Source organism: Nicotiana sylvestris, chromosome 8 (genome assembly GCF_000393655.2).
Source record: "Nicotiana sylvestris chromosome 8, ASM39365v2, whole genome shotgun sequence".
NCBI classification, from domain to species: domain Eukaryota; kingdom Viridiplantae; phylum Streptophyta; class Magnoliopsida; order Solanales; family Solanaceae; genus Nicotiana; species Nicotiana sylvestris.
The window spans coordinates 181,780,128-181,794,002 of record NC_091064.1 but is presented as its reverse complement, the minus strand read 5'-3'; the positions used below and the strand labels follow the sequence as shown (position 1 = coordinate 181,794,002).

At 37.0% G+C, this 13,875-nt stretch overlaps 1 protein-coding gene and 1 long non-coding RNA gene across 2 annotated transcripts in view; one reads left to right on the top strand and one right to left on the bottom strand.

The window, feature by feature from the left end:
- The window catches only part of LOC104241003 (myosin-15), a 52,911-nt gene extending 41,388 nt beyond the window's left edge, over nucleotides 1-11,523 (top strand). The window contains exons 31-38 of the mRNA XM_009795903.2: nucleotides 7,478-7,615; nucleotides 9,596-9,666; nucleotides 9,759-9,858; nucleotides 9,945-10,001; nucleotides 10,087-10,143; nucleotides 10,226-10,306; nucleotides 10,388-10,470; nucleotides 10,907-11,523. Of these exons, the coding sequence (XP_009794205.1) occupies nucleotides 7,478-7,615; nucleotides 9,596-9,666; nucleotides 9,759-9,858; nucleotides 9,945-10,001; nucleotides 10,087-10,143; nucleotides 10,226-10,306; nucleotides 10,388-10,470; nucleotides 10,907-11,030 (711 nt within the window). The 3' untranslated portion in view covers nucleotides 11,031-11,523. The remainder of the gene's footprint in view (nucleotides 1-7,477; nucleotides 7,616-9,595; nucleotides 9,667-9,758; nucleotides 9,859-9,944; nucleotides 10,002-10,086; nucleotides 10,144-10,225; nucleotides 10,307-10,387; nucleotides 10,471-10,906) is intronic.
- LOC138876470 (uncharacterized) lies at nucleotides 11,353-12,084 on the bottom strand. The gene is made up of 2 exons (XR_011401767.1): nucleotides 11,864-12,084; nucleotides 11,353-11,675 (listed from the first exon to the last, which is right to left on the bottom strand). It is a non-coding gene; the product is annotated as an uncharacterized lncRNA (long non-coding RNA).
- Nucleotides 12,085-13,875: the final 1,791 nt, after the last annotated feature.

Sequence of the window (13,875 nt, the reverse complement as noted above, 5' to 3'; positions counted from 1 at the left end):
GCTCTTGTTCTTCACTAATGTATTTATCCAACTCCGATTTAGCACTCCCACTTCCATTGTCTTCCTTTTGTTTCTTCAAGCTAAGCTTAGTCCTTATTTTTGATGCACTATGTATTAGATGTGTTGTGAGATGAAGTAGAACTAGATGGAGATTGAGGACAAGATCCAGTTGAATACTTTTTAAGATACTCTCCAAACAAAGAATTCATATAAGCATACACCTCGACATTTATTTTCTTCCCTTTTTCCTCCCCAAAAAGTTCTTCAAGTGCTCCCTCAACATATTCAAGTTTGTTACGTGGATCCTAGACGGAAGCAATAAAAATCATTGTATTCATCTTTTCAGGCTCACCCCAATACTTCTTGAACTTTTCTTGCATTCGCTCAACCATTTTTCTCAAATGCTCATCCTCACTAGCTAAACACATTTTCAAATGACAATAAAGTTCAGATACATCCTCAAAATGAGAATTACAAGTGACATAACGTGAACCTGAAACTTTTTTAGTTAGCTCGTGAAATCTTGCAAGAAACTCTATCACATTCCTCACATTCACCCAATCATCAGATTCAAGAGGACCTGCATTACCACCATCTTCACAAAGATGAGAACATTGATAAGCAGAAAATCCATCATCAAAAAGATGAAACTTGTCAAAGGCCTTTTCAAAGTGTTGTGCCGTATCCAACATCAAATAGGTGGAATTCCACCTAGTAGGAACATCCAAACACAACGTTTTGGTACATTCTACCTTTACATGTGCACAACACTGTTTAAACTTTAGGGTCCTTGCAGGCGAAGATCTCACATACCTCACAATATTTCTAACACGTGTCACAGAAGCATCAAGTTCTTTCAAACCATCTTGCACAATTAGATTTAGTATATGAGCCATGCATCTCACATGAAGATGTTTACCACTCATCATATTAGTTTTCCACATATCTAACTGTTTAGACAATTCTTTGACAGTGACATCATTTGAAGAAGCATTGTCCACAGTAATAGTGAAAACCTTGTCTAATTTCCATTCAAGCAAACAATCCCTAATAGCTTTAGCCATCTCTTCACCCTTATGACTAGTGATAGGGCAAAAATTAAGTATTCTTTTATGCAACTTCCAATCCCTATCAATGAAGTGGGCTGTCAAACACATATAATTTATTCTTTGTAATGAAGTCCATGTGTCTGTTGTGAGACAAATTTTTGGTTGTGCTTTTCTAAAAGAACTTCTTAGATTTTGCTTCAATTCACCGTAAACTTCATAACAATCAATTGTTATTGTTCTACGAGAAAGAAGACGAAATAGTGGTTGAGTGTTTCTCATAAACTTCATAAAGTCTTCATTTTCTACAAAGCTAAATGGTAGTTCATCAATAACTATCATCTCAATTAAGGCCCTCCTAACCACTTTTTGATCAAATTTCCAAATTGATCCTTCATCATTTTGGCAAGATTGAAAATTTATCTTTGTTTGACTATTATCTTTAGCAATGTTAAGTGGGTATTCTTTGCATCTAAGCAAATGATTCTTCAATCCTGTTGTTCCATTCTTAGATGAATTAGCAGCATAAGCTTGTTTACAATATCAACACCGTGCTTTCCCAACCCCATTAACCTCAAATTTATCAAAATGGTTCCAAACGTCAGACCTAGGTTGCATGGCTTTCCTTTTCTTGGAATCTTGAGTATCAATGGTGTTGGTGTTACTATCTACCGTAATAGGTAAACTTTCGCTTGAACCAACATCACTTACTCTACTTGTATCTGCCATCTATACAAAATTAAACAAATATAAACATAAACTAACAATCAGCTAAAAGATGCTAACAGTAACACTAGCAGTTCTTTATGATAACAATCAACATTCAACATATGCTAAAAGGTTCTTTACTTTGTAGCAAAATTGTTAATCCATTTGTCTTTCTGATCCAATTTTCTTTCTGGCTCCCCTCACTTACCAATATCTTATACATGTTTGGATTATTTTAAGGAAGAGTTTGGGAACTTAATAAATCATAATGTGTTTGCTTACCCTCAAATATCAATCATACAATTTAGATTCTTCTGTGTTTTTTTCCATATCAGCATGTGATGTGCTATTAGTATTGTCATCATATTTAAAGGAAGTATACTTAGTACTTGACAACTAATGTCTTCTCTTTATTTTCTATGAGAATAAAGTCAATCATAGCTCCTTTCCAGTTTCCATGAATTGAAAATGAAACGGAAAATTACTCCTAGTTGAACACAGCCTACACGAAAAAAATTACGTGATAAAAGCTTTAAAATTCACAATTAGTTACAAGAACCAAATATGTAAATTGTTAATCAGTTTGAAAGAAAAGAAAACTGGTTTACAACATATATAAATATTTTGCACAACCACGAATTTCATCCAAGAAGAAAAGAGGGAAAAACATACCTTTGAAAATTGAAACTATCGCAAGTTCGCAAGTCGCAACAGTAGCGTGGGTGAGGAGTGAGGAGTCGGAGCTCGGAAGTCGGAAATTGCCAAATGCCTAAATCGCCGCTCAAGACTATACTGTACTCTCTCTAAGTCTAAATTGATAAATGGCTACTAATGCCCTAAGACCTAAGTCCCTCCTTAACCAGCTAAGCAAGCTAACCTTTAGAAATTAGAGTTTAGAGTGGGCTAGGGCTGGGAATTAAATAAAGAAGGGTGTGGGCTTGGGCGTTGGGGCTGGGGCGATGGGCAGTGGGCTGGGTTATTAAGAAAATGTATTTTAAAAATCGGTATTTCGGTATACCGAAATTTCAAAATTTTAATACCGAGGACCGTGCCGAAATACCGAAATTGCAATACCGAATTAGACCGAAATACCGAAAAAATCCGAAACCGAAATAACGAATTAATTCGATTCGGTTCGGAATTCGGTTTTTCGGATTTTATGCCCGCCCCTAAGGTAAACATCTTATTTTAGTGGAAAAGATCATTTTCTTTAGGACGAAATACAAAGGAAGTTAGTGAATGCCGATTGAGGGAGTTTTTGGATTTTCATTATCAATTTTAATACCGAGGAAGTTAGTGTATCATTGTCAATTTTTTAATCAATAATAGATTTTTCTCCCGTGCATTCTCACATGGTATCAGAGCTTCAGTGAGAAAATTATCGTTGTGCGTCATTCCAGCGACTTCCGGGAAGAAAGACTTCGTCGCCGTGCAATTTTCCGGCGACTTAAGAGGCTATCCGTAACAAAATCACTTTCCGTTGGTGTTGTGCAAAAACCAACACAACCACAGGGTTCCCAAGGCTTAGGCAACAAAATCCCACCAAAGATCTCCGGCAACCGACCTCTCACGCGCGGATCGGAAATCTGTTTTTCTGGCGAGTTTTTCCCCACACGCCGGCGCGTGTGGCCTTTTCCCGGCCAGATTTCAAATTTTTTCCTTCAGACAGCCTGTTCGTGTGGCCTTTCCGAGCCTACCCATCAAGTTTAAATCAGATTCGGACGACTTTTTTATTTTCCGGCGAGCTACAGTGTTTCCGGTAAACAGTAACAGTGAAACAATGATTTCCAAACAATTTTCTGACCTTTTCCGGCGTGAACATTATAAAGTCATTCTTATTAGAAGCCTTAGAATCACAAGTCGTTGGATCGAATGCATTAAACCCAATCCAGATGGTTTCTTTACCGGATTATATTGAGTTTCTTCAGTAGAAAGCACGTAAACAAATATCTTCAGGATTAGCCTCCGTTGTTCCAACAAATAGTAGCATGACTTGTGTCTCCCAATCTTCACCTTTTGAGTCTTGGGTCATTGATTCAGGTGCATCTGATCATATTTCTGGTAACAAATCTCTTTTCACTAGTATCTCATATTCTCAATCTCTTTCAACAGTCATAATGACCAATGGGTCTCAAGCCATGGCAACTGCAATAGGTCAAGCAAGTCCATTTCCTTCCTTACCTTTAGACTCAGTTCTTTATGTTCCTGGTAGTCCTTTTAATCTCATAGCCGTTAGTCGCTTAGCCAAATCACTTAAATATGTTGTTTTATTCCTTGATGACCTTGTTTTTATACAGGAACGCAGTACAGAGCGAATCATTGGTCCCGGACGTGAATCAGATGGACGTTATTACCTTATCCTTGCAAAATCACATGGACTCGCATCTTGTCTTCCTCCAATAACTTGTCCCGTTACTGATTCACTAGATTTATTACATAAACGGTTAGGACATCCCAGTTTGTCAAAACTTCAGAAAATGGTACCTGGCTTATCTCACTTGTCCACTTTAGAGTGTGAGTCGTGTCAGCTCGGTAAGCATACCCGCTCCCATTTCCCGCGGCGTCTTGATAATCGAGCAGAGTCACCTTTTACTTTAGTCCATTCAGATGTTTGGGGTCCTAGTTGGGTTAGTTCTACCTTAGGATTCCACTATTTTGTCAGTTTCATTGATGATTATTCCAAGTGCACTTGGATATTTTTGATAAAAAATCGATCTGAGTTTTCTATTTTCCAGACCTTCCACGCTGAAATTCAAAATCAATTTGGGGTTTCTATCCGCACATTTCGTAGTGATAATGCCCTAGAGTATTTGTCTTCCCCATTTTTTTATTAACTCCCATGAGATTATTCATCAAACATCTTGTCCGTACACATCCGTACAAAATGGGGTAGCTGAAAGAAAGAATAGACATCTTATTGAAACTGCTCGTACCCTACTCATACAATCTCATGTTCCGCTGCGTTTTTGGGGGGATGAAGTTCTTACATCTTGTTATCTTATTAATCGTATGCCATCTTCAGCTATCCAAAATCAAGTTCCTTTCTCTGTCCTGTTTCCCCACTTACCTTTGTTCTCTCTTCCACCCTGTGTCTTTGGGAGTTACTCGTGCTTTGTTCATGACCTTACTCCAGGAAAAGATAAGTTAGCTCCTCGTGCTCTTAAGTGCATATTTTTGGGTTACTCGATAATGCAAAAGGGATATCGATGTTATTCTCCTGAGCTTCAGCGATTTCTTATGTCTGCTGATGTTACCTTCTTTGAAACCCAATCATACTTCACAGGTCCAGTTAATCACTTAGATATTTCTGAGGTGCTACCCGTTCCTTCTTTTGGAGATTCAGTCCCTATCTCCCATTCATATTACTCTATAGCTCCACCGCCTACAGTTCCAGTTGAAGTTCCACCACCTATAGCTCCAGTGCCACCACCTAGTCCAGTTCCACCAACTATAGCTCCAGTGCGACCACCTAGTCCAGTTCAACCTTCTACAACTCCACTACTCCTGACTTATCATCATCGACCGCCCCCAGCATCAGGCCCAGCTGATTCATGTCCAGCACCTGACCCTGCTAATACTGCGGACTTGTCTCCTCTTAATCAACCGATTGCACTACGAAAAGGTATACGGTCCACACTTAATCCTAATCCTCATTATGTCGATTTAAGTTACCATCGTCTCTCATCATCTCATTGTGCATTTGTGTCATCTTTGTCCTCTGTTTCCATCCCTAAGTCTACAGGTGAAGCACTGTCTCATCCCGGATGGCGACATGCTATGATTGACGAGATGTCTGCTTTACATACGAGTGGTACTTGGGAGCTTGTTCCTCTTCCTTCGGGTAAATCGACTGTTGGTTGTCGTTGGGTGTATGCAGTCAAAGTTGGTCCAGATGGCCAAGTTGATCGACTTAAGGCTCGTTTTGTTGCCAAAGGATATACTCAGATATTTGGACTCGATTACAGTGATACTTTCTCTCCTGTGGCTAAAATTGCATCAGTCCGCCTTTTTCTATCCATGGCTGCTGTTCGCCATTGGCCTCTCTATCAGTTGGACATTAAGAATGCTTTTCTTCACGGTGACCTTGAGGATGAGGTTTATATGGAGCAACCACCTGGTTTTGTTGCTCAGGGGGAGTTTAGTGGCCTTGTATGTCTGTTGCGCCGGTCCCTCTATGGTCTAAAGCAGTCTCCTCGAGCCTGGTTTGGTAAGTTCATCACAGTTATTCAGGAGTTTGGCATGACTCGTAGTAAGGCTGATCACTCTGTATTTTATCGACATTTCTGCTTCAAATCTCTGTATTTATCTGGTTGTTTAGGTTGACGATATTGTTATTACCGGCAATGGTCGGGATAGTATTAGTAAGTTGAAGTAACATCTATTTCAGCACTTTCAGACTAAGGATCTGGGCAGATTAAAGTATTTTTTGGGTATTGAGGTCGCTCAGTCTAGCTCAGGTATTGTGATCTCACAACGGAAGTATGCCTTAGATAATCTTGAGGAGACAAGAATGATAGGTTGTAGACCTGTTGACACTCCGATGGATCCGAATTCTAAACTTCTGCCAGGACAGGGGGAGCCTCTTAGCGATCCTGCAAGATATAGGCGGTTGGTTGGTAAATTAATTTACCTCACAGTGACTAGACCTGACATTTCCTTTCATGTGAGTGTTGTGAGTCAATTTATGGATTCTCCCTGTGATAGTCATTGGGATGCAGTTGTCCGCATTCTTCGGTATATAAAATTAGCTCCAGGCAAAGGCTTATTGTTTGAGGATTGAGGCCATGAGCAGATCGTTGGATACTCAGATGTTGATTGGGCAGGATCACCTTCTGATAGATGTTTTACGTCTGGATATTGTGTCTTAGTAGGATGAAATTTGGTGTCTTGGAAGAGCAATAAACATAATGTGGTTGCTCGGTCTAGTGCAGAAGCAGAATATCGAGCAATGTCTATGGCTACATGTGAGCTAATTTGGATCAAACAGTTGCTCAAGGAGTTGAAATTTTGTGAGATTAGTCAGATGGGACTTGTGTGTGATAATCAAGCTGCTCTTCATATTGCGTCAAATCCAGTGTTCCATGAGAGAACTAAAGACATCGAGATTGACTGTCACTTTGTTAGAGAAAAGATACTCTCGGGAGATATTGCTACAAAATTTGTGAAGTCGAATGATCAGTTTGCTGATATTTTCACCAAGTCCCTCACTGGTCCTCGTATTAGTTATATATGTAACAAGCTCTGTATCATTATAACAGTAGTATATAATGAAAAGATACTCTCGGTACATAGTTAAATAGTAGTATATAACCCTAATCCCATATGTATTAGGAGTAGGACATGTATTATATATATAGGGCTCAGTGTATCATTATTAATTTTTTAATCAATAATAGATTTTTCTCCCGTGCATTCTCACACTAATACAGAGTCATCTAGTCAATCCCAACTTGTTTGGGATTGAGGTGGTGTTGGCTGATATTTGATTGCCGTATGGTAACTCTGTTGAATTTTAAATAAGTAACTGCTGCTTAATTGGGGGATTTCTCTGAAACTCTAAAATTGGGGGATTCTTAAGAACAAAAAAAGCTAAATTGGGGAATTTTGTTGATTGTTTCATGCTCTTCCTGTAGTTAAGCATGATATGTACATCACCTGATAGGCTACCTTTTTTTCCTAGCACTGTAATTTTAATTTTCTGTATCACGTGTTCATGTGTGAAGGCACCAAAAATCCAACGGGTGCATGGAGGCAAATCAACTAGATCACCTGGTGGTATCCCTCAACAGGCACCAAGCAGTCAGTGGGATAGCATCATCAAATTTCTGGATTCTTTCTTGAGTCGCTTACGCGGAAATCATGTATGCATATTGTTCTCATCGTCTCATTTAGCTGTATTTTTTCTCACTCTTAATTTGAGGTTGCAGTATTGCGTCCATGAAGAATTTCTTTGATGCAATTTTCATATGTCATGTTTGTAGTTGCATTTTAATGTTGCAAAGTCCTTACAATTGCTATTCCATTTATGTTTACCGTTACTAGACTTAGAATAAACAGCTTATCCTTATTTCTATTGCAACAACTGTTTTTTATTCCCTCTATTTCAAGCTGAACGTGTTGTTTGACTCTTGTTTTTAAAACAACATTTTTGGTTATGAATAGTGATAAAGGAGGGATAGCCTAGTGGAAAGGGTCCTCAACCTCAACCATGAAGTTGGTGATTCGAGTTACCAAGGAAGCAAAGTGGGATTTTCAGTTGCAATGCGTGAGTTCTCTTTTGTGTGGACACAGAAGTTAAGATGAGAGTTGAGTTTCGTTCTTAATAGAAGTCATCCAGAACCTAGATTGTTTTCTTTTTTGTGGTTGGGACAATTACTCTACCACAGCCTGGTCTTTCTGAATGATGGTTAAAATATTGAAGAGTGCAAGGGAAAGTTGCCCTGTAAATAATTTAAAACTAGAACAGTCTATTTGTAGGTCAAATAGAGTATATATTTTTGGGAAATGCTGTTTTGGCACTGCCAGATGGATAACATGCCATTCAATTTAAAAATGGGTTAGTAGGGATTATGCAACGCAGTGCAATTTAAAAATATATATTATGCTTTGCAAATCACGTGCTACACAATTGGACCTTTGTAAAGGGGAGAAGATGACGCAGGGCTGGGCATGAGATGTAGCCTCACTAGCTCTCATTTGGGTTCTTTGGGAGATGAATATGATAGCTTTGGAAGTAGTGGAATATAATTTTGTATATATGTGGAATAACCTCCAAAATTTTATTAGTTTTGGTGCATCCATGAGTGTTCCTGTTTATATGGATCATTGGTTTTTCCCATAGAGAACCACATTTTTGTGTAGGCTCTATACTCGTTTTATACTGCTTGTATATGAGACTTTGTCCCAAATCAATAAATTTGTTACTTCATCCCAAAAAAAATTATGCTGTGCACAAAATGTAACTGGTGAGATTTGCAGAAGTTCACAACCAACAATGAGGATATGCATAAGTTCCTTTTTGTTTGTTTTTTCCCTCGGATATGGTAAATCTATCCCCAAAACCTCTACCCAAAGGAGGCCGTTTTCCACTTTGCTTTCTTGGTGTTGGAGGGGGGTCTTTTTCACTATGCTATTCCTCCCTTCTTATGAGGATATGCATGGGTTCGCAACAGGATGGCTAGTTTGTTGGCTAGATACAGTTATTGGCTTTTTAAATTGGTAACCTTCCGCAACTCAATCACCCCCCCCCCCCAAAAAAAAAAAAAAAAAAAAAAGAAAGAATACCACAACCCCAAGTTTAAGCTGTGCATTTGACCAGGATTTTGAGATGTTTTAGAATATAAATATTTCTTTGGAGAACATTAAGAGGATAGTTGAAGTCTCATATAAAATACCTTTATACAAAAGCCATGTTCCCAAGTCACCAAGTATGTGTCGGATATTTGTGGTCAGGTTATTTAGTTCGCAATGTGCACATGCCTTATTTCAGCTTGCCTCTACGTCTATTTCAGTGCTCCCCGAGGATTCCTGATCACCTTAATGATATATTACACCTTGATGATTTATCAATTACTCCTTAATTTTCCTTTTCTTCTATTTTGTATAGCTCAATAACCTCCAAAGCATCCAAATGATATTCTGTTTTTTGGGTATTGCTTCAAGAAAGCTTGTATTCTGTTTTTGTGTCCCTTGCAATTACAGCATTGATAGTTAGTACACTTGCAAAAGATTAGTCTGGGGTGATAGGAGAGGGTGTCTGCTTTTTCTAACTCCTTGTTACTTCAAAACTTGCAATTTCGTTCTCTTGTCAATTTACTGTCTACAAATGGATGTATTTCCAGGTGCCTTCGTTTTTCATCCGCAAGCTGACAACCCAGGTTTTCTCCTTCATCAACATATCACTTTTTAACAGGTATCATTAACTTACAAGTATCTTCTTCTTTTAATCCTATCCTTTTTCTTTTGTGAAAATAAAGCTTATGATTGTCTTTGATTTTATGCAAGTCTTTTACTCCGACGAGAATGTTGCACCTTTTCAAATGGAGAATATGTGAAGTCCGGTTTGGCAGAATTAGAAAAATGGATAGTCAATGCAAAAGAAGAGGTATTAAGAAAGACTTTTTTTTTCTCCTGTGCATTCTTCAATGTAGATGTTGAACTGACAAAGAAGTATGTGGATGCTGAATGTAGTTTGCAGGTACATCTTGGCATGAACTTAATTATATCAGACAAGCTGTTGGATTTCTGGTAAATGCCATACCTTGCTAAATAGCACTTTAATATCTGAACGTTTCATTCTGAGCTTTAAATTTTATTCGCCGTGGCTATCTAGGTAATTCATCAGAAGAGGAAGAAATCACTGGAAGAGATAAGACAGGACCTTTGCCCGGTAAGAGATAATAGCACAACATGTCATTGTGATGTCAGTCTTGTTTGCAGACTGAATATCCGAAGTATTTCATCTTGAACAGGCATTGACAATCAGACAAATATATCGAATTAGTACCATGTATTGGGATGACAAGTATGGAACTCAAAGTGTGTCAAATGAGGTAAGTGTTTTAGTGCATTTCTCCTGTCTTTTTGCCGGGAATGTTTTGGCTCATAGGCTTATGACTCTGTATACTCTGTAGGTTGTCGCACAGATGAGGGAGATTTTAAACAAGGATTCTCAGAATCTAACATCTAACTCATTTTTGTTGGATGATGATCTGAGGTATGGTTTACTGATATATACTGCTATTCCAGCATTTTTTTCCTTTTGAGGTATGCCTATCCTAAAACTACTAGTTAATTGTTCTCTGTCAAAGTTGGATATAAATTAGTTTACTGTTCAGTTCTGATGGATATCGTCGATGATTAACAATATCTTAATCATTAGAAGTGATTTTTCTAAGTAGCAGCTTGTCCTGGTTACACAAATGCTCAATAGCATTTAGTTTAGCACACTAAATATTTAAGGATAGCATAAAGAACCAGTTCATAGATCACATCAATATTGCAAATGCCATTCGGTTTGACGTTAATCAAGCCTTCTGCTTAATGAAATATGAGTCCATAAGATGCAAGCTTCATATCAGTTGCTTGGTGTATGGAGAATTCATTTGATCATTTCCCCGTTGCCTTCTTTAATTATTTGTTGCTGCTTGCAGTATTCCGTTCTTAACAGAAGACATTTATATGGCACTTCCTGAGTTAGATCCTTCACTTATGGAGCTGCCAAAATTCCTATCTGAATATCCATCGGCATTGCTTATGATACAGCATGCAAAGTAAATTTTCTTTTGGCACATTCAGAGCTTTTCTTTCTTGCACAACTCCCAGCATTGTCCATTCGCGACATTGCACACAGTGCAACGTCACCAATTCTTGCTGGGGGAAAACTGCATCTGAAGTTGGGAACTGATTCCTGGAGATGCTGGACAAGTTGTCATCCAAAAAGAACACGCCATCAGATTGTTTACACGGCAGTCTAGGTCTAGAGTAGGATCTGTACAGGCATTAGGTGCAATTTACTCAAAAGGCTTCCTATTTTTTCGGAGTGCCGCCTCTTTTGAGCTCTGTATATCTGTCATGTTGGTTATTTCATTGTTGTATCTTCCTGCCTTTGAAGTTTTCAAGGCACTTGCCATTTTAGAGATGTAGCCATATTTCCTTTACCTCACTAACCATTTCTGTTCCCTGTACAAATGATAGGCTTGTATTTGTTGATGTACATTTACTGTGAATACCCTTATTTATTTGATATTTTGAAAAATTATCGAAATCAGTCATGTTGTAACAAATGCAACCATTCAAGTTCTCCTACATTTGTTCCACTCCTCAAGTGTAAATAGTGAGCCAAGTCTCATAGTTCGGCAAGTGTGCTCTTTCTTGAACCTGGTTCCAAGGATTGATGAGTTGCATACTTCATTATGTGATCTGTATAATTGTGCTTCAGTTATTTTGCCCTAACAGCAGCTTACTGTCTTTATTAAAATACTTCATTTTTATACTTATCCATGGGGTCAATTTTAGCTGAAAGATTTCGATAGTCTTAGTACCCATTTAGAAATGCTTTGTCAATTTAAGATAAAAAATATTGTTTGAAAGATGGGGCATTTACTTACTATTTGGTTCTCTTTTAATTTTCCTTCCCTTTCATGCGTTGGATTGGACTCAAAGTTGCTTTAATGAAAGATCTGTACCAGTATTCCCTTTACTGCAAAATCCTGTTTAGGCATTCGTCTTTCAACACAGCTTAAATAAATGATGTAACCATATCTACTTATCTAGAACAGGCGTAAGGGGCAAACGATCAACTTTTTGAAAGATTTATTGTCAACATCTTCGCAACACTGATATTCTAAAAATAATCTGATCTCATTTTATGTGATGCTTTTAGTCTACAACTTAACGACTCAATACTGAAAATAATCTGATAAAAAAATATTGTTTGAAAGATGGGCCATTTACTTACTCTAGAGTTTTTGGCCAATTTTGTTTGAAAGAGACTAAATATGCTTAGGGTTATATTTGAGGGACCAAAATAAACCTATCCTCAAAGATAAGGGACAATATTGGTTGAAAACTCACTTACTCTACAACTTAACGACTGAATACTGATTATTTTCAATTTCTTGTTAGTTGTAAAAACGTATGGTTTTTAGTCTTCTATTTAGTTTGTTATTATGTAAATTCATAAAAGTTTAAAGAATTATTTAAAGTCACGCTGAAATCTGAAAATCAAAATATTCAAACTTTTTACACTTCCTAAGCTGCAGTGGAATATCCTATTTTGGTAGGACAAAATAATGTCCTTTAATAGTGACATTTAAAGTCTTTTGCTTTAATAGTGACAAAATAATGTCCTATTTTAATCTTTTGCTTCAAGCTAAAAAATTGGTTTTTCCTATCTCCACATCACTCGGTGCCAGCTCCATTAGCAGGGAAAACAGTGGGCATAAGTTAAACTGTTGGCTTTGGGGATGTTGTCACTTTAAATGTGGGGGTCCTTTGTCCAATAAAGCAATATGGGCTCTATATAAGATAAAAACTTGTTAAAAGTTGGGAGTGGAGGAGATAAAAAGAAGCAAAGTTAAATCAACTATTGGATAAGCCTATAAGCTGCTCAAACTGGTTTATAAGTATTTTTTGGTTTATCTACGCGTTTGGTAAAATTAAAAGTGCTTATAAGCCAAAAGTCATAAGTTGGTCTCCTCCAACTTATCAAATTTCAGCTTATAAACACTTTAGATTTGACCAAAATATTTATTATTTTATCTCTAAAATACTTCTTTTTAAAACAAAACTCTTCGTATACCCAGTTCTTCAGCTGCTTATTATTAATTTCAGCACTTTTATCCAAACACGTAACTGCTTATTTTTTAAATTAGCTACAACACTTAAAAATGCTTTTCAACACTTAATGCTTATCAACTACTCTAAATCAGCTAAGCCGAACGGGCTCTATATCCATTAAAGCATTGTTGTTGCTATAGGCATGACTATTAAACAGGCCACCAGTAATTTCACCTCATAAAATGTTAATCTAAAGGAATTCATACCCTCATTTCTCATGTTACATCCCAAATTGCTCATTCGTTCATACATCCAAAGGGTCATATATACCAGTGAACTATGCGAATTAGGACAGATATGCCCGTCGTTAATAGTTTGGCACATATATGTCTAATCCGTCCAATACTTGCTCATTCATACCCTTAGTTTAACAGAATCACTATTTTGTCATTTTTAAATAATTAATAATCGGATCCAACCAAAATCTATTGACCCGCCCTTATTTCAAAAATATTTTTTGATATATTATTTTTGTTTGATTGAGAAATTGTGTGATAATCATATTTATTTATTCGAGTAATTTGATAATAAGTTTTTTTTTGTTATACATCATTTCGGGAAGTAATCCTACTAAAAGTAGCAAGTGATATTTGTTTATTATTTTACTAACATAATATTCGATTACTTTGTGCTTTCTTCAATCATTTTACCATCTATTTTTATTTTTCTCGGTGGTGCTTGTTATGAAATAATATTATTTATAAAATAATTAATTAATAAAAATGAAAAAGAAGTACCACTATTTTAACAGAGGTGCTTGCTATGAAATAATATTTGTTAT